The 25535-nt window shown below is 59.2% G+C and overlaps 1 protein-coding gene across 3 annotated transcripts in view; it reads left to right on the top strand.

Moving 5' to 3' along the window:
* Positions 1-25535, top strand: part of SDK2 (sidekick cell adhesion molecule 2) — a 263997-nt gene that overhangs the window by 231957 nt on the left and 6505 nt on the right. For 2 of the 3 annotated variants that reach the window (XM_045045056.1, XM_011289338.4), the window contains 8 exons: positions 1882-2074; positions 4815-4952; positions 6482-6643; positions 9570-9695; positions 13390-13554; positions 15464-15604; positions 15876-16014; positions 18452-18578. In XM_045045056.1, coding sequence (XP_044900991.1) covers positions 1882-2074; positions 4815-4952; positions 6482-6643; positions 9570-9695; positions 13390-13554; positions 15464-15604; positions 15876-16014; positions 18452-18578 — 1191 coding nt within the window. Of the gene's footprint in view, positions 1-1881; positions 2075-4814; positions 4953-6481; positions 6644-9569; positions 9696-13389; positions 13555-15463; positions 15605-15875; positions 16015-18451; positions 18579-20936; positions 22202-25535 lie in introns of those variants that run through there. The other variant, XM_045045057.1, reaches the window with a different exon arrangement.

Genomic DNA, 25535 nt, shown 5'->3' with positions numbered 1-25535 from the left:
GTGCCTCGCATCTGTATGTGTGGTGGCCCTGGGTCCTGGACCCCGGTCCTCCCCACCCACCCAAGAACAAGACTCCAGCACTGGCCCCTCTCTGCCGCACCCTCCTTTTCTCTCCATGGGCAGGGCTGTAAGGCATTCTGAAACCCGTTTCTTCCTCAGAGTGCCTTTTCCCGACCTCACGTATCCCTCCAGCTGTGAGCCATTTCTCTGGTTGGTCCCTTCATAGGAGAAATCCTCAAAAAGAATCTTCTAGACCCTGCCACCTCCAGTCACTGTCCTCCCGGGGTCTCTTGAACCCGCCCTAAGTTGGCTCTCACCCCTCACCCCCACTGTCCCACGCGGGTTCTCATGCCCAACCCCACTGCCCCACATGGGTTCTCACCCTCCACCCCCACCACCCCACTAAAACCCTTGCTGTCTAGGTCCCGACAATCCCCGTGTTCACGGGAAGTCAGATGCAGGCCTCACCCTACCTGGCTTCGCACCTGCATTTGACACGGCAGACCTCTCCCTCCTCTGAGAAATGCTTTCTTCTCTCCACTTCCCTCCCCGGCTGTTCCAGCTTCTCCCGGCCCCAACCCCTGCCCATCGAGGCCCCGAGATCACCCTGTGACTGTCTCTGCATCCAATGTCTCCGTGTGCACTCAGCAGGTACCATGTATGTGCTGATAACACCCGGATCTCTGCCGTCCGCTGTGGCTTTTCCCCCGCAGCCCAGATTCAGCAAGCTCTGTGTGCACTGTTGTATCCCTGTCGCCGGGACTGGGCGGGGTGAACAAAAGAAGTGGGTGAAGGACCACGGCAACTCTCTCTCTGATGTCTACTCATGTCAGAGGAATTGTTTTTTCTTAAGTGGGCCAGGTTAGATACAAGCAAGGATTTCAGGGTAGCAAGATGTCCTGAGTGCCAGGTGGGGGACCCTGGTGTTAGCTTCTTCCGCCAGGCACGTTGAGAAATAAAGTCAGTCGCGTGCAGAAACCCGCTTGGGCAGCAGGTGGCGCCAAATACTCGCTGACTGTCCGGGGGTGGGGGGGCTTGCAGCTTCCCCCCCGCATCCCCCCCCCCCCTCTCCCGCCAGGCTCAGTTCAGAATGCAGAGCTTCACTGCCCCTGAGCGCTAGCCCCGGCTGAACAGGAAGTCATTGGAAGCAACGTGGAGCACAGCAGATACACAGAAGCCTTCAGCAGGGCCGGGCAGTGTCTCTGCTCTTCCCTCATCACCTCTGCTCGTCCTCACATTGGTCCTGGGAAGTGGGGTGTCTTTAGCCCCCCTGTCCAGCCGACAAAACTCCGGCTCAGGGGAGTCACCTGGTGAAGTCACACTGTGCTCGAGTCGCGCACTGGGGTTCGGCCCCAGGCCGGCCCGCCTCTGCAGTGGGTGCAAACTGTCCCGCTCAGGTGAATCTCCAGGGGCCTTGTCAACCTGCAGGTGCCTGGCAGCAGGTCCAAGGGTGGGCCCGACCCTCTGCATCTCTAACCGGCTCCCAGGTGGTGCCGGCCCGCTGGTCCTTAACACAGTACGGCTGGGGTGGAGTCTGCCTACCCTGCACTTAACCTCCCGTCTCAGGTTCCTGCGGAAGAGCATTGCCTTATTCCTCCGGTAACTATATTCTGAGGGCTGATGTCCCGTGCTAAGCCCGCAGGCCCTGCGGCGAACAGATACGTGGAGTCTGTGCTCTCCTGGGGTTTCGTCTAGCAGAGACTGAAGTATTAGCTGTGAAAAGGAAGGTTCTGGAAGGGCCTCTAAAACAGCTCTTAAGTGCTTCTGTACCGACTGGGTGACTCACACCCGCTGTCCGGGGCGGGTGGACGGTGTGGACCAAAGGGGCAGGAGGAGAGGCGAATGTGTCCCCCTCACTCCCACGGCTGGCTGTGCCCACAGATTTATTTCTGGGAAGCTCAAGCCCAGTGGCGCAACGTCACCGAGCGGGTGAAGACGCTTTTCCTGGCCGAGAACGGCGTAAGGCTCAAGAATCTGACCGGCTACACCGCCTACATGGTCAGCGTGGCGGCCTTCAACGCGGCGGGAGATGGGCCTCGGAGTACCCCCACCCGGGGCCAGACCCAGCAAGCAGGTAGGGGAGAGGGGCCAGAGGGGAGGGGCGCGGGGGGGGGGGGGAGAGCCCACCTGGAGACGGCCTCCAGCGTGTGAGAGCACAGTCCCAGAAGAGAGGCCTGGGGGAGAGTGCTCAGAAGAGAGAGGCTGTCCCCAAAGAGCCTCGGAGGGAGCCCCCCGATGTCCCCTGCCCTCCCCACATCTTGCAGCCTGCCAGCCCATCTCTGCCTCATGCCATGTTCTTATATGGCCCCGGCTTCGTTCGTGCTACACGTATTTCTTGGGCATTTTCTGCAGCCCCGCACTAGGCTAGGTGCTTCCCGACAGTGAAGGACACCGACGAGATCCTCACCCTAGGGAGTAAGACAGATCATAAACACGTATCTAGATGATTGGCCTCGGGTGGCACTGAGCACGAGCGGCAGAAGGACGGGGACAGAGGCGGACAGGTGGCCTCGAACCGGTCTGCCTGCAGAGGCCTCTGAGGGCTGACGTCAGGGCTGGGAGTTGATGGAGAAGGGACCAGCGTGGGAAGCTCTGGAGGAGGGGTTCCGGGCATAGGAAACAACAGGTGCAAAGGCCCAGGAGGCTGGAGGGATTAGAGGAACTGAAAGCCAGGTGGCATGAGAGAAAATGGCCCGTACAGGATGGTGGGGGCAGGGGGGACGCTTAGAAGGAAGCCTGGGACGGATTCTAAGTGTGCTGGGGGGGTCATTGGTGGGTTTAAGCCATTGAGCAATAGGATCTGGTTTATGTTTTTAAAAGATCATCCTGACTGCTGTGCAGAAGACAGAGTGATGGAGGGGAGGGGAGGGCGTCAGGGAGGCCAGTTAGGAGGCTGGACGGTGGGACAGGGCTGAGAAGACGGGGATGGTGAGAACCCTGCTGCCTGCACGTGCAGTGCTGGGCCTATATACAGTGTCCAAAGGCAGGTCTCGGGTCCAGAAGCCCCAGGGCGGGCGGGGCTGGTGCTACCCCCTTTTCACAGTGAGGAGGGGTGGCCTGGGAAGTGATGCTTCTTGCCCAAGGACCCCTGGCTGGTCTGTGGGGAAGCAGAGGCTCGAGGCCAGGCCAGGTGGGCTGTCCTGGGCTGTCTTCATTGCTTGGCAGCCTCCTTTGCCTGTCCTTAACCTCTCTCCTTGTGGATTTGAAATCAAGCCTTTTGTCCTGCCCGCTCCGCAACCCCGTCCCGCCCGCCTTGAAGCATCTTTCCCAACCTGCTGCTTCCTGTGCTATAAATCATTTCTCTCTCTCTTTTTTTTTTTTAATGTTTATTTTATTTTTGACAGAGAGAGACAGAGCATGAGTGAAGGAGAGGCAGAGAGAGGGAGACACAGAATCCGAAGCAGGCTCCAGGCTCCGAGCCGTCAGCACAGAGCCCGACGCGGGGCTCCCACTCACGAGCTCATGACCTGAGCCGAAGTCGGATGCTCAACCGACAGAGCCACCCAGGCGCCCCAATCACCTCTCTCTTAAAGAGGGAGCCAGGGGTGCCTGGGTGGCTCAGTGGGTTGAGTATTCCACTTCGGCTCAGGTCATGATCTCGTAGCTCGTGAGTGGGAGCCCCGCGTCGGGCTCTGTGCTGACGGCTCGGAGCCTGGAGCCTGCTTCGGACTCTGTGTCTCCCTCTCTCTCTCTCTGCCCCTCCCCTGCTCATGCTCTGTCTCTCTCTCTCTTAAAAGTAAATGAACATTTTTAAAAAATTAAGAAACAGACAGAGTGCCAGACCGTGGAGTCAGTTCTTAAGTATTATCTTCTTTGAGGACAAGCTATGGCTCCAAAGAAACCCTTTTCCTCCACTGGCTCCCAAGGGTCTGGTGTGTGCATGTGCCTGCTTGTCCAGACCACTCTCTGTCAGTGTCATGGGCCGGATGTGAGCCCCTGAGAGCCTGGAAGCTTCCGTCAGCAGGACAAAGTGTTCTGACCCATGTCCCTCTTGCCTAGGGGAGGCAGGAAAGGCCCCCTGAGCTGGCCTTCCTCCTTCAAAGACTGCTGGCTGGGGCTGCCTCCCGGAGCTGTTGGAGCTGGAGCGGAAGCAGGGTCCAGATTAGCTTAGGCTCGGTGGGGGGCGGCACCGGACGATAATAGCCTGGTCATCCCGCCTGGAGCCAGCTCTGTGCTTCCTTCCCTTCCTCTGTCCTCCCCATCAGAGTCCCCCACAGGCCCCCCCACTTCGTGTTTTCGGGGTCTTTCAAGGCTTCTCGGGCCAAGAAGGCATCTCTTCCGGATGGTTGACTTTCTGCTTCTGACAGTGTGGTCTCTCGGTGACAAGCCCTGGGGCTCCAGGGACGGGAGAAAGGCCACGCGTGGCTGCAGTGCTGGCATCTTCTTGTTCAGTGCCCACCTCATGCTCTGAGGCCCAGACGGCCTCTGCCTTCTCCACCAGGGAAGGGGAAGCACAAGCCCTGGGAAGCCAGGACATCGCCTGGCCCCACAGCGACCCTGGAGGTGCAGCACAGCCGTGTTCTGAGCTCCCAGCCAGGGTCCGGGGCCACTTAGCAGGAAGAAATGGAGTTCTCCAACTTTACGGAAAAGAAAGTACTTTTTCTTCCCAGTTCTCGGACTCTGGTATTGGAAAGCGAGTGCTAGCAACGTCAGTGGGGGAGAGCAGGGGGTACCGATGACCTCTGATGACCCCCCCCTGCCCTCTCTCTCTTCCCGGGGCCCAGGCCCAATCACCCCTGCTAGTTCCTCAGAGCCTAGCAGGGTTTTGAACGTCTGTGGGAGGAGGAAGCAAACCACTTGCTGTCTGTCTGCAGCCCCCAGTGCTCCCAGCTCGGTCAAGTTCAGCGAGCTGACCACAACCTCAGTGAACGTGTCCTGGGAGGCCCCACAGTTCCCCAACGGCATCCTGGAGGGCTACCGGCTGGTGTATGAGCCCTGTACCCCGGTGGATGGTGAGTGGGGACCCTCCCAGCGTGGCTCCCTCAACCTTCCCTTTGCAAGGGTTGCTGCACAGAGTTGGGTGTGGTGAGCATCTCCTCAGCTTATAAAGGCAGAAACTGGGACCAGACAAGGGAAAGGGCACTTCCCGGGCAGCAACCTAGGAGTCCCGAGTCCTAGGAGAGAATTTGCATCTCCTTCCCCGTCCGTGGACGGAAGTGGGGAGGAAAGGGAGGGCCCCCTGCAAGAGATACAGGGTCCCACGGTGGCCAGGCAGCTGTCAGGCCTGGGAAGATGAGGGAGGCCCTGACGGTCCCTCTTGTGCCTGCTCCCCCCCAAAATTTAGGAGGTCAACCTTACTCCGGATGGGTCTTTGCCCCACATGGGGTCAGCAACCCGTTTGAGAATCTGGTAAAAGCCTTGGGGCCTCTCCCCGGAAAGCACAAGTTTGGGGGAGTCGCTGCACCCCTGTTCCCTTGTGAACCTCAGATCAAGAACCGTGCTGTGCAAGTGTCTTCCCCTCACCCTGACCCCTGTTCACCTAGCTGTCCTTAGAGCCCCACCCCTTCCTCCAGGCCCTGGTGGGGACCCTGCCCCCCTCCCAGGCTCCCAGTCCGGGCCGTGCTAACCCTGACTGTGGACAAGAGACACTTGCCAGCTTTCTACCCCCACGCTGACGTGAGTGAGCCCGGATATCACCGCCATCTACTTAGAGAGGCAGGAAGGAGGTTGCCCCTGGTTGCCTGGGTCCGTTCCAGAGCCCAGCGAGGACTCGGGGATGTGGCTGGCCTACCAGGTGGTGGCCTGGTGGCCGGAGGTGACCGCCTCTGGGGTCACCTCGCTCTCACCTTTCCCTGGCTACAGAGCGGGGCCAGAACAAGGGGCGGAGCCCTGGGAGGGCCGCAGTGGCCGGCAGTTCTGGGTCAGCCAAGGGAACAATGACCCTCAGTCTTCCCGGCACTGCCTGCCCGCCAGCAGCTAGTTCCTTCTGCAGAGCCGCCCTGTGTGCTGGGACACGGAGCAGGGCTGGGCCCCAGGAGGAGATGCGGTCAGGTGCAGGACCCGGGAAAGGGGCCATCTCTCCCTCGGACAGGAAGGAGAGGACAGAGGTCATGGGGACAAGATGCAGGCGGACGGGACAGGCTCTCACCACAGTGGCCTCTGCCTGGCCTACCCAGGGGGCTCAGTGTGAGCACTCGCGTTCCGGTTCCTTAGTCTGGCATCGTCTGGCCATGTGGCCAAACCGGGACTGGGTTGAGGTGTGTCCCCTCCAACTCTGGACTCAGGTGGTGTCTTTCCAGAAGCACTTTCTGAAAGGTGATCCTTGGGATTAAAGTTCTGGGCAGGTCGACGTGGGGGAGTAAACACAGCATAGGATCCATCTGGAATACGTTTCAGTTAAACAGGATGGGGGGGGGGGTCGTTTCCCAGCAGATGCCAAAGGACCCTGTGCCTGGTCAGTGGACAGATTGCACACAGCTCTTCTCCCCTGAGGCCACCGCCTGCCCCCCTGCTGTTCCCACATGCTGTGCTTCCCTCCCAGGTGTCAGTAAGATTGTGACAGTGGACGTGAAGGGGAACAGCCCTCTGTGGCTGAAGGTGAAGGACCTGGCAGAGGGGATGACCTACAGGTTCCGCATCAGAGCCAAGACCTTCACCTACGGGCCGGAGATCGAAGCCAACGTCACCACGGGCCCCGGAGAAGGTATGGGGAGCACGGGGCGGACGAGGGGGGTGCTGCCCCCCACACAGCATTCGGCCCCCCAAGTCAGAAGGGGTTGTCCGGAGCCGGGCTAGATCCCAGGAGATGCAGAGACGAGGGAGATGGGGTCTAGTGGGGACAGCAGACACGTGACAGAGCCATGATCCTAGAGCGTATGGGGGTGGGGCCTAGCGGAGAAGAAGGGGGTGGTGAGGGAGACGTTTAAGGGAGGGGATCGAGAAAGACTTCGTGGGGCAATTCGGACAGACACAAGGAAATACCAACCAGTGTTTGTCGTATTCTCAAGGCAGCTATGGCAGAGGAGAAGGGAAGGGGCTGGGTGTCCAGGTGTGAGGGACGGTGGGCCTGAGCCGCGGACACGTATGTCAGAGGCCCCCAGGGTGCCTGCAGTAAGTCACGTTCCTGGGCCCGGGAAATCAGAACCTCTGAGCATTCACCCCAGGAACCTGCACAGGAACCAGAGCTGAGGGTGGCTCTTTGCCCAGCGCTGTGAGGGGCACTGTGCCTGGAGGGGGGGCTCCAGGCCATGGGCACGGGGGTCTGTCCTTCCTAGACAGAGGTGACAGAGGCTGGCACGGTCAGGGGAAGAAAGGAGCAAGGCAGTTGTAGGCCAGGCTGAGCACTGTGCCTGGGAGGGGAGGGGTGGGGTGGGGAGGGGAGAGCAGAGGGGCGGGGAGGGGCGGGGAGGGAAGAGTGGCTCCTTTTAAGTTTGTGACACCTCCTGAGGTTCCTTGGGCTGGGGGAGTTTTTCAGGGCACCTGCTGTGGTTGAGTCTGGTTCTCCAAGATTCTTGTCCCCCATGCGAGATGTCCCCTCCTGAAGACAAAAGCCACTGCCCAGCCTCTGCTCCCTCCTTCCCTGAGAAAGTGCACAGCCCATCTCAAACTTTCCCTGAAATCCCCCCTCCTTTTGCTCCTCCCCCTTCCTGCCTCTGTGTTCCCCCTCTCCCCGCCCCCGCTCCCTGCCCAGCTCAGCCTGGGAACCTCTGGGAGGCAAGCTGGGCCTGGAGGTGGATTCCTGCCCTCGCCTCTCACCTGGCAGGCAGGCGTGTCCTCTCGTGCTGGGTTGGCCTGGCCCCTCTTCATTTTCTTTGTGGGCACTTGTGGTTCCCGCCTCTTCTGCAGAGAAGCCGGCTGGCTCCTGCCCGCCTTTGGAACAAGGCCTGCGGGCGGCCAGAAGCCGCCCCCTCTGCCCTTCACCTGCCCCCCAGCCCCTCTTGTGCCATCTCTTCACCTGAGCCAACTTCCCTGGGAAACAAAAGCAGGAAGAGAGCTGGCAGGGACAAAGGGAGGCGGAGCAGCGGGGACAGGAGAGGGCTGGAGGACACACTGTTCTAACCTAAGGCTCCCAGGCAGGGGTGGGGAGGGGGAGGCAGGAAGTTTGGAGGAGGCGGTGGGGGTCCCTCTGAAGCCGAGCTGAGCGGCGCCCGGCGAGTGTGGGCGAGGAAGGGTCCGCAGGGACAGGACATGCCTCCAGGCATCCTTTTCCCTCCAGGCCAGGCAGTGGCTGGAAGTGCTGGAAGCTTCTAGTACAAGAGGTTAAGGACAGCTCTCCTCTCAGCCTTGAGTTCTGTCCTGTGCAGAATGAGAACTCGGGGTCCTGAGAGCCCCACCCCACCTTTCACAGCCCCCCTTGGGCTGTGTTCCACACCCCCTGACCCCTCAGCCGCCTTTGCCCTGTGCTGTGGGCAGGATGCACGTCGCGGGGGGAGAAGGAAGGGAGGGACGGAGGAAGGGAGGGAGGGAGGGAGGGAGGGAGGGAGGGAGGAAGGAAGGAAGGAAGGAAGGAAGGAAGGAAGGAAGGAAGGAAGTGAGGCCCTCTGAGGTCAAGGGCTGGGCCATGGGCTGCACCCCTGGCCTGCTGTCCAGATCCCTTGGGTCTGGAGGATCTTCAGTCCGGAGCTGGACTCCAGGCTTCTTCTCTGTGGGCATCTGCAGTCGGCCAAGCGGTCACCCACCCACTCAGTAACCAACTTGCTCCCCCTGCCCCACAAGTGCGTAGGAGGCACCAACTGTGTCCCCAGCTCTGGGGAGACAAGGCTCCGGGTCTCGTGAGGAACAGACACGGAGGGGACAGCACACAAGGTCAGGGCTCCGGGGACATTGAGAGCCCAGGGGACTGGCCTGAATGGCAGGGCACCCTCAGAGAGGACAGGCTCGGGACCCTCGATAGGTAGGATTGGCTCACTCTTCTTACTTCAGAAGTAAAGTCTCTCCTGCTTCGACTCCTGGGGACGGTTCCCCGGGTGGCCGACGTGACAGGCTGCCATCCTGATGTACCTGCCACCCCAGGACAGCCAGCAACAGAGCCCACTTCTTCCTCCTCCAGCGGTCCCAGCCTCTGCTGTGGCCTGGCCTGGGTGCAAATGCTCCGGGGCGGGGGGGATTTCAGGCAGGAAGTAGGGAGGACATTGCCATGATAGGCAAGGAGACGAGACGTCAGGAAGCCCTTCAGCCCCCAAAACCCAACCCTCATTTGCCAAAGGCCTGCTACATCATCACACTCGCCTCTGCTGTCCCCCCAGGACACATCCCTTCAAGCCTTACATTCCAAAAGGGCCTTACAGATGAGGAAACTGAGGCACCAGAGGGCTATGTGAATTGACCCACGTCCCCCATGTAATGAGCTCTGGGGCTGGAACAAGGAGCCCGGTTCTCCTGACTCTGCTCCAGGGATCTTTCTGGCATTACCCTATATACCTCTCCTGCCCTAGAAATTGGAACGTGGGGGTGGGGGTGACCCAGAGAACGTAGTTGCGTCGGGCAGGCCCGGCCTGCCTCCTTGGGCACTTGCAGGGTTTCTCGAGACTCCGCCCGGCTTGGTTTCGCTGCCCAGCCCCGCCTCCTAGAGCACAGGGAGGAGGGGCTGGGTGCCACGCCTCCTCCTGCTCACCCTATGCTGTTTGCAGGTGCCCCGGGGCCACCTGGAGTGCCCATCATCGTGCGGTACAGCTCCGCCATCGCCATCCACTGGTCCAGCGGAGACCCCGGCAAAGGGCCCATCACCCGCTACGTCATAGAGGCCAGGCCATCAGGTACGCCCTGCCTCCCTCCGGAGCCGATCCCAGGCCTCGCTTCCTCCTCCTCCCAGAACCCCTCCCCCTGGTGCACGTGCGTCCTCCTGAGAAGACACTTAGGCCGCTCCAGGTGAAGCTAGAGGTGGCCTGGGGCGAGTGGGAAACGGAGACTTGCGCGCTTAAGTCAGGGACACCCAGGGGCCCCCTGGAGAACAGCACTTAGGGCCGGGTAAGGACCGACTCAAGAAGCCAGAGGAGCAAAGCATCTGGTCCCCTCCCCCGCCTCGGTTAAACGCCGAGTCTTACATGAGACCCTGCTGACCAGTGGCCCGTACGGAGGCCGGCTGTCCCCCGGGGGCCCTGGCTGCCTCCTTAAGGTCTGTCTCTGCCATCCCGAGTATCTCAGCAACTCCTGTAACCGTACCGAAGCCTGTCAAGCCTGAAACCGAATCACAAGAACTTCCAGAGCCATCAGGAGACCAGCGACTGAGAAGTCGGTCCAGGGGTCCGTTCTCAGCACTCTTGTTTTACAGTCACCGAGACACCTGCTTTTCCCGGCTCCTGTTACCCACCGGAGCCCTCGGCCGCCGCCAGCTCTGTCCGTTGCTAGGTTTCCGCTAATCGCAGGTGCCGGTGCCAGCGAAGAGCTGGAGGCTTGTTCGGGGTCCGCGGATTAGCCGGTTGAAGTTAAGAAAGGAAAACACGACTGTGCGGCTCCAGCATGAATAGCAAATAATCATCGTCACGGGAGGCAGTCAGGCATATCGGGGCTAATACTTCTAATGGGAGCATCGCACCATCCCAGTGACAAACTTAATCCCGCGGGTAGCTGAGCGCTAATCATCTCAGTAGCAAATAGTTAATGCCAGCGCCTCCTCGTTGCCCTCATCTTATGCTAATAATTGCAGTGGCAGAGAGCTATCACATCTAAGCAACTCAGACCCAACGGGTAGCTGGAAGATGTGTGCGAGGTTGGCTGTCTCCCCACCCCAGATGGTCCCTCCCCTGCCCTCCAGTGCCGGCTGCTGAGTTGGCCAGGAATCCGCCGTGTGCTTCTCCCGACCAGGCCCGTGCCTATGTTTTCCATCCAAGTTAGCCAGCCGGCATGCCAGGCTATGGAATGTTGGCTCCAGACTTCCGCCCTGCTCATTTTCCAACGTTCCCTGGGTGGTCCAGCGTGGGACCCGGTGTTTCGGGGTCGGGGGCTGTGCCTTGGTGCACACAGGTGGGATCAAGGCGGGAGCCCTGAAGGGTCGGGACTGGGAGCCAAACCCAGGAGCTCTGACAGAGGTCGAAGGCTGCGAGGAAAGAGTGCGGGTGGAGGGCAAGGGGAAAACCCTGCCTCCCCCTGTGGCTGCCGGAGAGCATCCCCCACCTCCGCACCCCTACCTCCCCACACGTCCTCCCGATCTCCAGGGTGGAATTGCGCCGCATTGCTGGACAGAATCAGCCGACTGTGCCTGCTTTCTGCAAACCCAGAACAGCCAGGCACCGCAAAGCAGGGAGGGACGCACTCAACGTGTCTGGCCCGTAGGACCCGCCGTGCGCATCAGCCGACTCCCAGGGCTGGAGGCCCCGTTGCCCGGCCCCACCGTTTGTTTCTGTGCAGAGTGGAACAAGGTGGGTCACACAGCAGGTGGGAGGCCCCCAGCCTCTGCGGGGCAGTGGGGTCCCGGACGAGCCCACCCAGCCAGCACCGAATCAGCTGCGGGTCTCTAACGGCAGCATCCGGGATACCCGGAGGGTGTTCAGTGCCCAGAGGAGTCCGACAGCCCTAGGCCGAAACACCGGCTCTGCCACTTAGGGCAGCCTGACCTTGGGAAGATGGGTTCCGCTCTCTCCCAGCCTCGGTTGCTTCATCTGTAACCTGGGGACGATGGTTCTTCCTTCTCCCCGCCATTGCCATGGGTCTGAAAAGTAATGCCCTTAGAACCACGATGCTTGACGGATGAGGAATGAATGTCGCTGCTGTATTGGTATCACCATCGTCATGATCGTCACTGTGACTGGTATTGAAGGTGAACGAGAGAATTCAAGGTCATGGGAGGAGAGGGGACTTGCACCCTGATACTCGGATCTCGAGGCATGCAGTACTGAAATTGGGGCCCCTGACGCTATGAAAAGGTCAGGGAAGAAGATTTGTGCTCAGTTATCCAGCCAGCTCTTAGAGGATGCGGGTGCTGGGCACTGGGCTGCAGAGACAAATCAGGTGTGGTCCTTGCCCTGGAGGGACTGCTTAGCCTTAGCAGGAGAGAGCCACCGTGTGTGTGTGAGGCAGACGCCCAGAACAAATAAGGAAGATGGATAATGAGGCCACGCTCAGGACCCCAAGCCTTTGTGAGGACAGCAGAACGCAGACGGGGCTTCACGGCTGCCTCTGAGTTGGAGGGATCTGGACGGGTAGGACCGGAAGGCAGCTTCGGAAAGTGCCAGCACACCCTTGGTCCACAGTTCAGCGGCGACGATGCGGGTGACGGTACCTCCACTAGAGTTCCTGACGTGGGTGGATCTGTAACACGTTTGGTGAAGGAAAGAGACTCCATCAGCCCCTGCAAGGGCCAAGCTGGAAATAGGGGGTAGCCTATGGACCCGACAGGCGGCTCTTCCCAGAGGAGCCCAGAACCGGCGAGGAGGAACGGCGCCTCACTGAGGGGTCAGGCCGGACCTGGGAGGCTCGTGCGAGCAGGAGGCAGGTGGGAGCTCGTCCAGGGCTGCCAGGCCACAGAATGGAGGACCTAGGAGCTCAACCCGCCACAGACCCCTGGACCCTGTGAAAAGGGTGGTCGGACAGTCTGGTCACCAAGTCAGCCCTGTCCCGGCACAGGCAGGACTCGCCGATTCTCCGGGCGCCGTTCCAGCCACGTCGGCCCTGCGTGGAGCCTCTGGCCGGGGCCCCTTCCCAGCCTGCCCGTCAGTGTGCCTACACTTCTCCTGGGTGGGCAGCACGCTCACTGCTCCTTTTGAATGCGATGGAAATGAATTAGGTCCCAAGGGGGCAAGACCCAGAGAGCCACGGACAAAGGGGCAGGTCCGAAAAGAAAGTCAGGAGCTCAAAGGGTGGGGTGGTTGGAAACAACATGGGTAGAGAGCAGGTGGAGAGCCCCTCGAAGCTTCTCTGGGCTCTCTCTCAGATCTCTTCTCCTCGGCAAGGAGGCAGCCTAGGATGGGTCCCATCCCCCGCCGCAACTTGACCAAACCCTCACGGGCGAGCCCCACCCCTCCTCCAGCTCTTTTAAGAAGTCTCTTCTCTTTTGTCTGACGCCACTACTGTGTATATTTTGAATAGGAAGTGGGGGGGGGGGGCGGTGGGAGTCAGAAAAATAGAGTCCCGGTTAAGGAAAGGAGGGTACACCCACGTGATAAAAGCTTAGGCAGCCACTTAAAATCACGTTGACCAGCACTTTTTAGTGACACGGAAAACAGGTAAGTTGAATTATTCTGCACAAGGGCTAAGATGCTGAGTCTCTTCCTGTGGCTGGGGGTATTGGGTTGCTTGTGACAATATTTTCTGCGTACCACACATCTTTTTAATGTTTTACGGATATTTTAATAAAGGGAACAAAGGGTCAGAGACTCCAAAAAGGCATCTTTGTCAAAACATCTGCTGGGATTGTGTTCAGGGGACAGACCAGACAGGTTCTGCTCTCAGGGGAACAGGTGGGATGGGAGGGGCTCTCCCTCATAGGGCGCCTCCCTCCCGATGTTCTTGCAGACGAGGGGCTATGGGACATCCTCATCAAAGACATCCCCAAGGAGGTGACCTCCTACACGTTCAGCATGGACATCCTGAAGCCGGGCGTGAGCTATGACTTCCGGGTCATCGCCGTCAACGACTACGGCTTCGGCACCCCCAGCAGCCCCTCCCAGTCTGTGCCAGGTACTGCCTGTGGGGCAGGGTGAGGGCACCCCATGGAATAGCCTTGTGGCAGAGACTGGTGCTGGGCAAAGAAGACAGAGGCAGGCAGCATAACACCAGCAGCATTGGGGTGGGAGCTAAAAGGCATTGTCTTCTCAATTCTCCAAGGCAGGGAGCCTGGGCCAGGGCCTGAGTTAGTTTTGAGATCCACAGGAAGCTGGGGCGGTGCGTCTTTGGGGTTCCTTTACAAAGATTCCAGAAGCCCTGGGCAGGAGGCTCAGTGGGGCTTGTGGACAAATCAGTGGACCCAAGATGAGAGCTTCCGTGAGCTCATCACCCAGGAGATTCACCCAGGCCATCAACTGTGTGTTTCCATGGAAGCCGCCCCCAAAAACAGAGTCAGCAGCCTGGGGAGCAGTGCCCAGAGCTGGGGGGATAGGACTCCTATCCCTCCCCCTTTTCCTCTCATCTTCCCATCCAACGTGTCTCAGAGGACTCACAGAGGACTCTGATGCCAAAACCCATGACCCCAAACCCAGTCACTAACCAAGTTTTAATATCAGGGCCCCTTCTCTCAAGGCGGAAATATAGCTCAAAATTTTCATCCACTGGGTGAGTCTCAGAAACCCGGCTGCCTCCCTCCTCCCACATACATTCTCCCTTGTCGGGTTGATAGAACCAGATCATGGGAAATAGTAGAGTGAGCCCCTCATCAGGCAGTCCCCGGATCAGAAGTGGCTGGGTGCAAAAAAGCATGATAGTGAGAGGGGCACCTGGGTGGCTCAGTCGGTTAAGCGTCCCACTTCAGCTCAGGGCATGATCTCGTGGCTTGTGAGTTAGAGCCCTGCATCAGGCTCTGTGCTGACAGCTCAGAGCCTGGAGCCTGCTTCGAATTCTGTGTCTCCCTCTCTCTCTCTGCCCCTCTCCTACTCATGCCCGCACGCTCTCTCTCTCTCTCTCTCTCTCTCTCTCTCTCTCTCTCTCTCAAAAATAAATAAACATAAAAAAAAAAAGAAAAAGGCATGATGCTGGGGGCTTTGAAAGAAGCAGAGCCCTGGCTGGAGGAAGCATTCTAAAGACCCACTCACGTCCACCTTCCTGGTTCTTCCCCACTTTCTGCCACCAGAGAAAGATTGAGCCCTGCCCCCAAGGAGAAGCTCTCACAGGCCTACCACAGGCCAGACAGCTACTTTTCCAATACAAAGCTGGGTCTGCCTGCCAGGGTAGCCCTTAGGCCATGGGTGGCAAGAGCGGGGGCGGGGGAAAGGAAAAGAAAAAAGGAAAACTAGCAAGTGTATGGCCATTTCTCCCTCCTGTGTCCTCAGCAGACATCACTAATCAATCCCAGCACTCTCTCCCAGTGAGTCCAGAAACAAGCACATGACCGCTTTCCCCTCCTGTGTCCTCAGCAGACATCACTAATCAATCCCAGCACTGTCTCCCAGTGAGTCCAGAAGCAACTACATGGCTGCTTCCCCTCCTGTGTCCTCAGCAGACATCACTAATCAATCCCAGCACTCTCTCCCAGTGAGTCCAGAAACAAGCACATGACCGCTTTCCCCTCCTGTGTCCTCAGCAGACATCACTAATCAATCCCAGCACTCTCTCCCAGTGAGTCCAGAAGCAACTACATGGCTGCTTCCCCTCCTGCGTCCTCAGCAGACATCACTAATCAATACCAACACGAGCACTCTCTCCCAGTGAGTCCAGAAGCACCTCAGAACTAAAAGCATCCTTTGACCAACAACAGAAGAGAGCGGGCACCTGAGCTAAAACTGTCCCTGTCGACCGTGTCTTAGGGTCTCCCCCATGGAGACGGCATGCACCCGGCCTACTGAGAGCCAGGTGGTGGGGTCCCGGCTGGAGCGGGAGGTTTGGAGGCAGGAGGGGGCTGAGCACCCTGGACTTAACCCCCCCATCCGTGTCCCAGCTCAGAAAGCCAACCCGTTCTACGAGGAGTGGTGGTTCCTGGTGGTCATTGCCCTCGTCGGCCTCATCTTCATCCTGCTGCTGGTATTCGTGCTCATCATCCGGGGCCAGAGCAAGAAGTATGCCAAGAAGACCGACTCTGGTGAGCTGGCACCAAGCCCCGCCGGCTGGACGGGACTCCCGTGGGCCTGCCTCCCCTTGTGGCAAGGTTGAGGGGGCTGGGCGTTCTCTCTCTCCTAGGGATGCACCTGCTCTGATGGGCGGGGCGGCCCGGGGCCCCTGCACGCAGTCTCCGTGGTGTGGTTTAGTCTTCCCTCTAACAAGAGAGCCAGGCGGGAGAGAGGAGGCCACCGGTCTAAAGGGACGGCCCGAGTGACTGGATGCTGTCTCCCCCGCCCCCACTGCCCACCCAGGGAACAATGCCAAGTCTGGTGCCCTGGGCCATGGGGAGATGATGAGCTTGGACGAAAGCAGTTTCCCCGCCCTGGAACTCAACAACCGGAGGCTCTCCGTCAAGAACTCCTTCTGCCGGAAGAACGGCCTGTACACCAGGTAAAGGGATCTCTGCGTTGGGAGTCGGGGGGGTGGCCGGAGGATGCAGGTTTGGGGGCCCGCAGTGCCCGGGGTGTGGAGGACTCTTGGGGAGGGCACAGGGCACGCAGGGCCCACTGGGCCTCCCTGTCCCGGAAATGGCATTCACGCTCAGGGACCGGGAATGGTCAGCCGGGCCCGGGAGGCACACCCGGGATCTGGGGGCCAGAGCCTAGTATGAGAGCGCAGTGGGGGAAACGCCACAAGGAGGTGGCGACAAAGGGTTTCTGCCAATGCCAGCGAAATGCAAAGGGCTTATACAGCTTCGCAAGCCAGCCCCCTGCTGTTTGGAGCCAGCTGCTCCTGGCAGCGGGTCCAGAAGCCATGAGAGCTACTTTGCCCCAACAGTGAGGGGGACGCAGCACAGGTAGGTCTAGGCAGACATACCTGAGCAGGAGGTACCGGGAGGCCCCTCGGTATTGCTCACGCCTTGCCCATCTCCTCCCAATTCTGGGAAGAAAGGGCACTCAGAGTGTGGACACCCTCTCCCCTGGTCCTTGCTCCTGCATCTTCTAGAACAATTTTCTCCTACTTACCCCACAAGTCCACGCTCCCAGCATCGCCCTCAAAGGGCGGCATCTGAGAACAGCCAACCAGGAAAGGTCCAGGCTGGCGGTGCGCCCGGTTCCTGTTTCCTCCTGAATTCTCTCCAACCCTGGGTCCCCCTCCCCCCACCCCACTCCCCGTGGCAGGCTGGGCTGTGCACCTCCAAGGGCAAGGGCAGCTGCCGGGGCCCACCAGACCCTCACCTGATGTGATCTGGCCGTTTTATGCCCCCGGGAGCTCAGGAGAGATTGGGGGGCTGCGGCCCAGGAGCGCCTGTCTCTGGCCTCGGCCCTCTTAACATTCCCAGCTCGTCGGAGGTGCACGCCGGCCAGGCGCGCAGCTCACAAAGCTTCCCTCTGTCTGGTCCTGGAGGAAAGAGGCCATGTGTGTGTTCCTCAGGAGGACAGAGGGAGGGGCACGCGGGCCGGCGGGCCCGGCTCTCATCCCCCGCCAGATCTAGCTTTGCAAAGAAAGAGCCATTTGAGGCCGAGGTGGTGGGCCCGGCCTGTCCACCGCAGCCCCGCCAGGCTGGCTCCGGGGCTCTGCCACATGGAACAAGGGGGCGTTTCACAGACGGCCTGGCCTCGCCTGCTTCTCACGCCCCCAGAGTACACACACCGCGGCCCCTGCGTGCCCCCTACACTGCTGTGTGTACACAGAAGTCCTGTTTGCATCAAACCAGCCTCGGGCTCTGGGAGTCCGACCCAGCCCTGGTGACACTGTCGGCCCCCCCAACCTGCCTCCGCTCACCCTACTTGCGGCCAAGATCGTGTTAGCCCGGCACCCCGTTTCCTCCCCCCTCCCGACGTCACATGTTTGCCCATCTCGTCTACATGAGACTGCAGCCAGTGCTGTTACTGTTTTATTTGTAAGTAGTTAAGGAGGCAGCTCCGTTATTTGGAATAAAATCAGTGCAGATTTAGCACGAGAGGTTGGAGGTGGCAGGGAGGTTGCTTGTGACTTGTTCCCAGGCCGCGGGATTGTTCTCAGAAGAACATTTCTGCAGCAAGGGCACTGCCGGCCCCTGGGGAGGGGAGCAGCTGGCGTTCAGAGCCACAGTTCCAGAACACCTGGGCAGATCTCGGGGCATGAGACCACCCCCACTACAAGGCCCTGAGGAAGCACAAACAGGGCAGAGTCACGAACGACCCCAGCCACCTGCTCGGCGCCCGGCCCACCGCCCTCACCCCCAGCTCAGGGGGCTCAGGAAAGCACGGCCCTTGCCTCCAGCCTCTGGGCGCCCATGGCGGGCGGGCTGCTCGGTGCCTCGTGCTGCGTGTTCGAACAGGTGAGGTAGAGCCAGGCCTCTAACTCACCGGGCAGCGCACTTTCTCGAAGGCTGATTGTCAAAGGTGGAGCAGGACTTGGCGCCCGGAATTCATTTCTGGTCTCTGAGCCGATCTGGAGGGAAAAGGCCGTGGTTTCCCTTTTTCCCCTGACCCTTGGCGTTAACCCTCTGAAGCTCCCTTGGTGAGTTCAAGAGTGACGCGGGGAGCTGGTCTGCACAGGCACGCCGGCCTCACCTGGGATTCTGACTCGGGGGTCTCAGGGGTCTCTGCTGAGTGATCCCAGTGCCCGAGGCCTTGAAACCACAAGTGGAGGATCGAGTGGGGTGCTGCCCCTCCCCATTTCCCTGAAGCTGGTTCAGGAGGTTGGTCCCAACTGAGCCTCTCCCACCCCTGGAGGGGCCCCCAGCCCAAGGCTCCGCTGTCCGAGAGCAGACACAGAGAGCAACAGCGCAGGACAGACCCGTCGGGGGCTCCTGCCCTTCCCGGCCCCGCCGTGGCCTCCCCAGCCACAGCGGCAGCTCTGGGAAAGGCTGGCTCTCAGCGTCCCTTCTGCTCCCTCTTAGATCTCCTCCCCGGCCCAGCCCGGGCAGCCTCCACTACTCCGACGAGGACGTGACCAAGTACAACGACCTCATCCCGGCAGAGAGCAGCAGCCTGACCGAGAAGCCCTCAGAAATCTCCGACTCTCAGGTGAGGGGCAGGGGGGCCAGGCGCCCCGGAGAGGGGAGTGGAGCGGCCCCTTCTGAGAGTGCGGCCCGTCACATGGGCCTCCTTTCCTCCTTTCCTTTCTGGAGCCGCAAAGACGGAGGAGGGGTCGTATGTGAACCAGCCGTCACCTCCCAAGCTCTGCTCAGAGTTTGCTCCAGGGCTGACGGGGCCCTATAACCTTGACTAGATGTGAGACCCCACCCCCACCCCCACCCCCCGCCCCGCCAAGAACACAGTCCTCTAGAGTTTCCAGCATCTCCCCACATGCTCTGGCCTGCAAAGGATCTCGTGGAAGCAAGGGGAAGGAGCCCATTGCCAGAGCCTGGAGAATGGCTGAATGTAGCTAGTTAGGGTCAGAATGAGCTCTAGAAACTGAGGGCCAGAAGCTCTGGAGCCCCGAGGCTGGGAAGCAGTACAGATTAGTGAGGCCTTAGGCTTTGGAGATTCAGACCTGAGTTTCCATCCTGACTCTGCTGCCCGCCAGCCCGGGCATCCTGGGTTTGGTAGGTAACCTCTTTGGGCCTCAGTTTCTCCATCTGTTCTACAGGCAGGGATGCTAACGGGCGCCGTCATGGGGCTGTGGGACTGCTGAGGTTAAGGCACAGAGAAGCTTAGCACAGCGCACACGGCAACTGTTCGATAAATGTCAGCTTTTATGTGAAGAAGGACATGGTGCCTCTGGGAGAGACACAGAGCTTGAGAGAGGCTGCCATTAGGTGGGCCACATGGGGACACTGTCCCAGACTATGGGGACAGGGGGGTTGAGTGCATTCCAATGAAGTTATGTCATGGCCTCCCACCCAGCCCTCTTGGCCTCGGCCAAGCCTGGTGGTTGCCCAGGGAGGGGCCAAGAAAGGCCACTGCGTCCCACACCCTAGACCTTTATGCCCAGTCCTGGGAGAGGCCAAGGAAGAAGAGATGCCAGCAGGGAACAAGGCTGTCGGCCGGGTAGGTGGTGCCAGCATGCCCGGGTTCCGGTTGTGGGCCCAGCAGACCGAGGGCCTCTGGCTCACTGCTGTTTTGTTCAGCTCCAGGGTTACTGATGGGCTTGGCAGAGCAAACAAGGCTGGAGCTAACACCCCAGCTCTGAGCTGGCAGGGACAGAGACCCCAACTTAGCCTGGCTGACACAGGAACTCACACAATTCAGGTTATGGCGTCTTGTTACAAGTGTTTCACTCTCTGCGGCCATATGCATCCTGGGACTTGTGAGGCCATGCTTCACTCAAGCATGATTCCTCTTTCTTTCTCCCCAAAATGGCAATGGGCATTTAGGCTCTAGGCGCTCAAGGTAAAATTCAAAAAAATACAGCCCGTGAGGCTGTAACAGAAGGCCCCTTAAGCCACACTCCTGTCTCTGGAGAGCAAAGGCAGTGGCCAGCAGGGGGGACTCTCCTTCCTGCTTTGATCAGCCTCCTTCGTCCTTCTATAGAGGGCATCATTCATGCACACTCATTGGCCGGGCACTGACCTTTCAGGGAGGGAGCCCTCTGAGTGCAAAAGACATTGCCCAGATGTCTTCAGATGGCCCGGGGCCATCTCCTCAAGAGTCGGGAGGAGCCTCCCCCAGGATGCGGAGCTGGTCCCTAAGACCAGCCACCCACCCCCACCTCGAAGGAGTTGCTGAGAGAAGAAACCTCATCCGAAGACCACCCTACTTCCGTCACGCCCACTCAAGGCGGGCAGAGTCCCTAGACTCCCCCACTTTGCCACTGGTGTCTTTTGTTCGACACAAGCCCACCGCTTGAATGCACTTTCCATAGCCACCTGGAACCAGTCGCCTTCAGGGAGCACGTGCCCTGGAGAGGGGAGGCCTCCCGGTTCCAGAAGCCAGTTGTCACGGCAGAACACCCACGTTCCCTTTCAGGGGCAGCAGTGGACCACAGCCTGGGCCTAGAGCTCCGCCTGTGGTCTTTAGGGTGGTTTGGGGTTTGATCTGAAGCTCAGCAGGGTCGAGTTGAGTTTACTTATTCTGAAAGCAAAGTTCCATGAGGTCAGGGACTTGTGACCGTCCTGAGGTCTATTACCTCCCCGGTGCCCTTCTTGGCACATGGTGCATGGGCACTCTGCACACTGGTGTCAGGCATGAAAGGGTCATTGGAGAAGCTGGCCAAGCGAGTCCAGACCTAGTAGGCTAGCAAGAGAGAGACGCAAAGGTTCACAGTTGTAAAGCTGTTCCTTTTAGACCAAGGCCAGAAGCACACATTCAGAGCGATCCTTCAGAGTGACACTGATGGCCATGGCCACACCGCCTGGGGCTGCACCCATCATCCCATGCGCCTCACCACTTTGTAATCACAGCGAGCCTCCGAGCGGCCTTTGTGTCATCTTTTTTGTCCAGATGGGGAAACTGAGGCTCACAGAGCTCCGCTGAGTTGGCTCAGGCCCCACAGCCAGAAGGTGCAAACCCAGGATCCCAGCGCCCGAGTCACAGAGGCAGACCTTGCACACGGGCCTTCTGACGCAGAGCCCAGCTTGGCCCCCCCGGCCCTACCCTGTCCCAAAGCTGATGATGTCACCCTTGTGGCAGACCCTCCTGGAAGGGCCTTCAGAATCAGCTGATGAGACACTCTTGAGAACAAATAACTGTGGATTTTCTTTAAACACAAACAACAACTCAAGCCTGTCTTCAAAGGTTCAGAGGTGCCAGGATCGGGAGGCCCCCGGGACTATTCAGCCATCAGTCGCTCACGTCCCCCAGGCCCAGGGCGCCAGGACCGTTACGTGTGCCATTGTCAAAATGTTGAACTGTTTCCATACCTGTTGGGAAAGAGCCACCACCCTGAGCCCCTACATGTCACCAAGAGAACCCCAAGCAGACTGTGACTCTGCCCCTACAGGCTCAGCAAACAGAGGACAGGGCCCTGCTTCAGCCAGAGGCCTTGCCTGGTTGCGTCCGGGGTCACATCAAACTTTGTGTCTTAACAGCTAAGGAGGTCTGATGTCCGCCCCCGCCCAGGGCCTAGAGGGCGACCCCGGGGGGGGGGGGGGCGGTGGCAGGGGGCACACGCTGACTTCTCAACACTCAGTTCTTGAGCCTGTACTCCAGGGACAGAGAGGTGATGGAGACATGACCCTGCCTCCAAGGAGCTGCTCATGGGCCGGAGGGGACAGACATGGACACAGAGCGGCCCGTCTCCCTCCGATGCCCTTGCTGAAAACATAAATAAGCAGATCTGATTACTACCCGCTCGCCTCTGTGAGATGCGGCTCAAGTATGAGCCGGTGTCTGCTGTGTAGAGCATCAGCCACCGCGACTTGCAATCTGGGGCTTCAGGCGGGTGCTCCCCAGTCCGCCCGCATGGGATGGCTTCTGGAGGGGCATCCTTGAGGGTCAGCAGGCACATGGGCCCCCCCGGCCCCGTTTCAACTGCTCTGGAGAATGAGGGCCTGACTTTTTGAAGTATACCCTTCCCCCTGCATCCTCTGAGAGTGACTTTTCCATATGCTGCCTGGTTTCTATTCCAAGTCAGACCACCCAAAAGTGACAACCCAAAATTGGCAGAAATCTGCCCGGCCCTCTCCCTGTGATAGGGTAATAAACAAAAGTCCGCTTTGCTTATAAACAAACGCGCATGACAAGATGTTAAGAAGTGGTTTAACGGGGCTGTGGGAAGACTGGGGCTGGGAGGGCTGTCCCCAGAGGGGTGTTGATGAAGGGGCTTCCAGGCTGGGGGTGGGAGGTGGGGGTGCAGGAAACAAAGGCTGAGGTTTGAAAACCCATAGCTTGTTTGATATAATTTCTGAAAACAAAGCATGGCTGCATTCCAACGTCATTTTCAAAATAAGAGCCCAAGTACGGGAGAAAAATTATATAGCACACAAGTAAATCTCAATGGAAGAGGAGTTCTCGGCCCAGGGCACGCCTCTTCTAATAAATACTCAGTCTTTGTGACTTCCTGGGCAGCCCCAGGAAACCCATTGCAGTGAAATTAAGCCTATGTGGAAAAGTAAGAAAACAGACAGGACAAATTAGGTTTTCTGTAACACTTTTGAGCACCCAGTCATTAATGGTGAATGTTTACGGAGCCCTTCCCGGCGGCCAAGAATGACTCTAGGGATTGTTCCAGAATGGCACACTTAACCTTCACAGCCCCCTGCAAAGCCTGGCGGGGTTATCTATTGCATGAGTCAGGGAGCCACCAGTGACGAAGCCAGGCCCACCTGAGACCTATTGTGCGCCACGCTGGGGTCGGGCCCTGTGTGGCCATCTGGCTGGTTTGTCCTCCTCGGGACCCGTTCATTCCTTCCTTGCTGGGTTTATTCAACAGCGAATTCCTCTGCACCCACGAAGCAGCACCAGGCACCGTTTCCATGTGGCAGCTATAGTGGTGAGCAGGACCGACTCTCAGGGACGTTGCATTAACCGCGTTATGATCCATTAGGGAAGACCACGTGCGTCGAATACTCACGTGTTTTCACGTATTAAAGTTTTACGGCGCCATGCCATAATTTTCAGGAGGAAAATGGGAAACAAAAGGCTTCCTGTCTCCTGGGGTGCTGCCCTCTGAGGTATCTTGGGGGACGGTCCCATCCTCCTGGAGGTTCCCAGAGGGCTGCCTGGAGGAGGTGGCATTTCAGCTGGGCCTCAGAGTGCGAACGGGACTGGGTCATGCAGAGAAGGGAGGAGCCGTGCAGGTTTGCAGGTGTGCATTTGGCTGAGTGGTTCTGACAACCCCTCCCTCTGAGGGTCTCCGGTCTTTTATCAGTGTTCGCCTCTTGGGTTGGGCCGTGAGTCTAAGAGATTCACTGGGGCCCATCTCCAGCTTCTCCTTAGCCTGACCCATACAGGCCCAGGAAGCCCAGGCTTGTGCCAAACTAGAAACACACTACGGGCAGGGCAGAGGGAGCCCGGAGGAAAGAGGCAACGCTACACGTGGGGCCCCTGCTTTGTGCCAAGTCCTGCACTGTGCACGTTCTCATTTCAAATCCAGTCGCCCCACCAGGCAAGTTGCAGGATTCCCAGTTAACAGCTGGGGACACTGAGGCTCAGAGGGGTGAATCACAGAGCTTAGAAGTGTGGGCAATCCCCACTGCCTCAGGCCCCGCTGAGCTGACATTTTTAAAAAGACATTCCTGGGAGGGGTGCCTGGGTGGCTCAGTCTGTTGAGAATCTGACTCTTGATTTGGGCTCAGGTCATGATCTCACGGTTCGTGGGCTCAAGCCCCACATCGGGCTCTGTGCTGATAGGACAGAGCCTGCTTGGGATTTTCTCTCTCTCTCTCTGCCTTCCACCACTTACATTCTTTCTCTCTCTCTCAAATAAATAAACATGAAAGAAAGAGAGAGAGAGAGAGAGAGAGAGAAGAAAGAAAGAAAGAAAGAAAGAAAGAAAGAAAGAAAGAAAGAAAGAAAGAAAGAAAGAAAGAAAGAAAGAAAGAAAGAGAAAAAAGACAGAAAGAACAAGGACATTCCTGGGCGATTTCTAGCTGTTTTAGTACAAGCAGCCCAGATGCCTGACAAAATTGCGCCTCGTGGGGGCTTCTAGAGAGGGAGACACTCAGCACATTCCCCCACCTCTGATGCGCAGGAGAGGCCCCCTGGTTCCAGGGGAAGGGCGTCCAAGGGACTTATGTAGAGCTGGCCTCAGCCTAGACGGGTGCAGGGAGCCCCTGGGCCACGGCGACTCCAGCTTCCAGCCTCCAAAGGAGCCGCACAGGGGACCTCCTGTCACCGGGGGCAGCACAGTCCCACCAGACTTCAGGAGATTCAGCAAGATGAGGGCACCCTGCCTGGCCCCTACGTCCCTGCGCTGTGCTGGCAACAGCGGGAGACCAAAAAGCTCTCCTCTGCCCCCCTCTCTTTTGTTGCCGGCTCTTCCCCGGGGCGTCCCTCCCGCCGACCCCCTCCCCGCGCCCCTCCGCTCCCCTCCGCAGGCCCGGTAATTGCTGATTGAGTGGCTTTGAGGAGCTGTTAAGAGGCCCGGAGCTGGAGCAGTCGCCTGATTGCCTGGCGGCCTGGCGGGACTGCCCGTGAAAGGTCCCCTTTGTGCTGGGTCGGTTACTGGGAAGCTGCATTCAATTACGCGCGAGAGTTGAAAGCCCGAATGGGCGCCCTGGGTCCCCCCACCCTCGCTCGCTTTCTTCCCTTCTCACCCCACCCCCCCGCAGAAAAGAAACAGATGTTCCAGGAGAGGGAAGCGGGAGAGCAGCGCAAATGCAAAGGCCGCCTCCCTGGCTGCGGAGAGCTGGGGGCGGGGCGGGCGCGCCTCCAGCCCCCTGCACCTCCCCCACCCCCACCCCCGCTGCCGCTCTGGCTTCCGTCGCTTTTCCACCCCCGTCCGAATGCGGGATGCCGACCGTAATCATTAGCACGAATGGGCTCTGGGGTCTGGGCCCCCAGGAGGACCAGAGAGGCCCATCCCCCCTAGTGATGCTTCACTTATGGGGACGGGAGCTGAGCATTCTTCTTCCTTGCCAGCCACCTGAGCATTGAGTCGGCCTCCACTACCCCTGCTCCTTCTGATCCCTCCTTGGGGGCTTCCAGGCCTTGGCACCCAGACCCACCTCGCTGTCTCCCCAGTAACACCTTTTACAACGTTCCATCATTTCACCCTGTGAGCTGCAGGCATCTACCCATTTTACAGACAAGGATACCGAGGCTGAGAGAGGCCAAGTGATGCGTCCCAGACTTAACCTAGCTAGCTAGCGAGGGACAGAGTCGGTGATGGAGACTGGCTTCTGGGGCCGGCCAAAGCTCTAGAACCTCTACCAATGACACTACCAACTCTTTAAGCCAGTTGGTGGGGGCCCTTCCGGAGAGACCTGTCCCACAGAGAGAAGTGTGGGGTGCCCCCTTCCACCACCCAACACTTACAGACCCTCGCTGCTCCTGCACCAGAGCCCCCCCAGCCCCCTGCCTCGTGGCATCCACCATGGCTTGCTCAGACTTCTCCCGCCTCTGGGTGGCCTCCCTGTGGCCCCAGGCATCGGGTGCCCA

The sequence above is a fragment of the Felis catus genome, chromosome E1 (assembly GCF_018350175.1).
Source record: "Felis catus isolate Fca126 chromosome E1, F.catus_Fca126_mat1.0, whole genome shotgun sequence".
Classification (NCBI taxonomy): domain Eukaryota; kingdom Metazoa; phylum Chordata; class Mammalia; order Carnivora; family Felidae; genus Felis; species Felis catus.
Note: the sequence above shows the minus strand (reverse complement) of the source record. Positions and strands in the feature narration are given on the sequence as shown.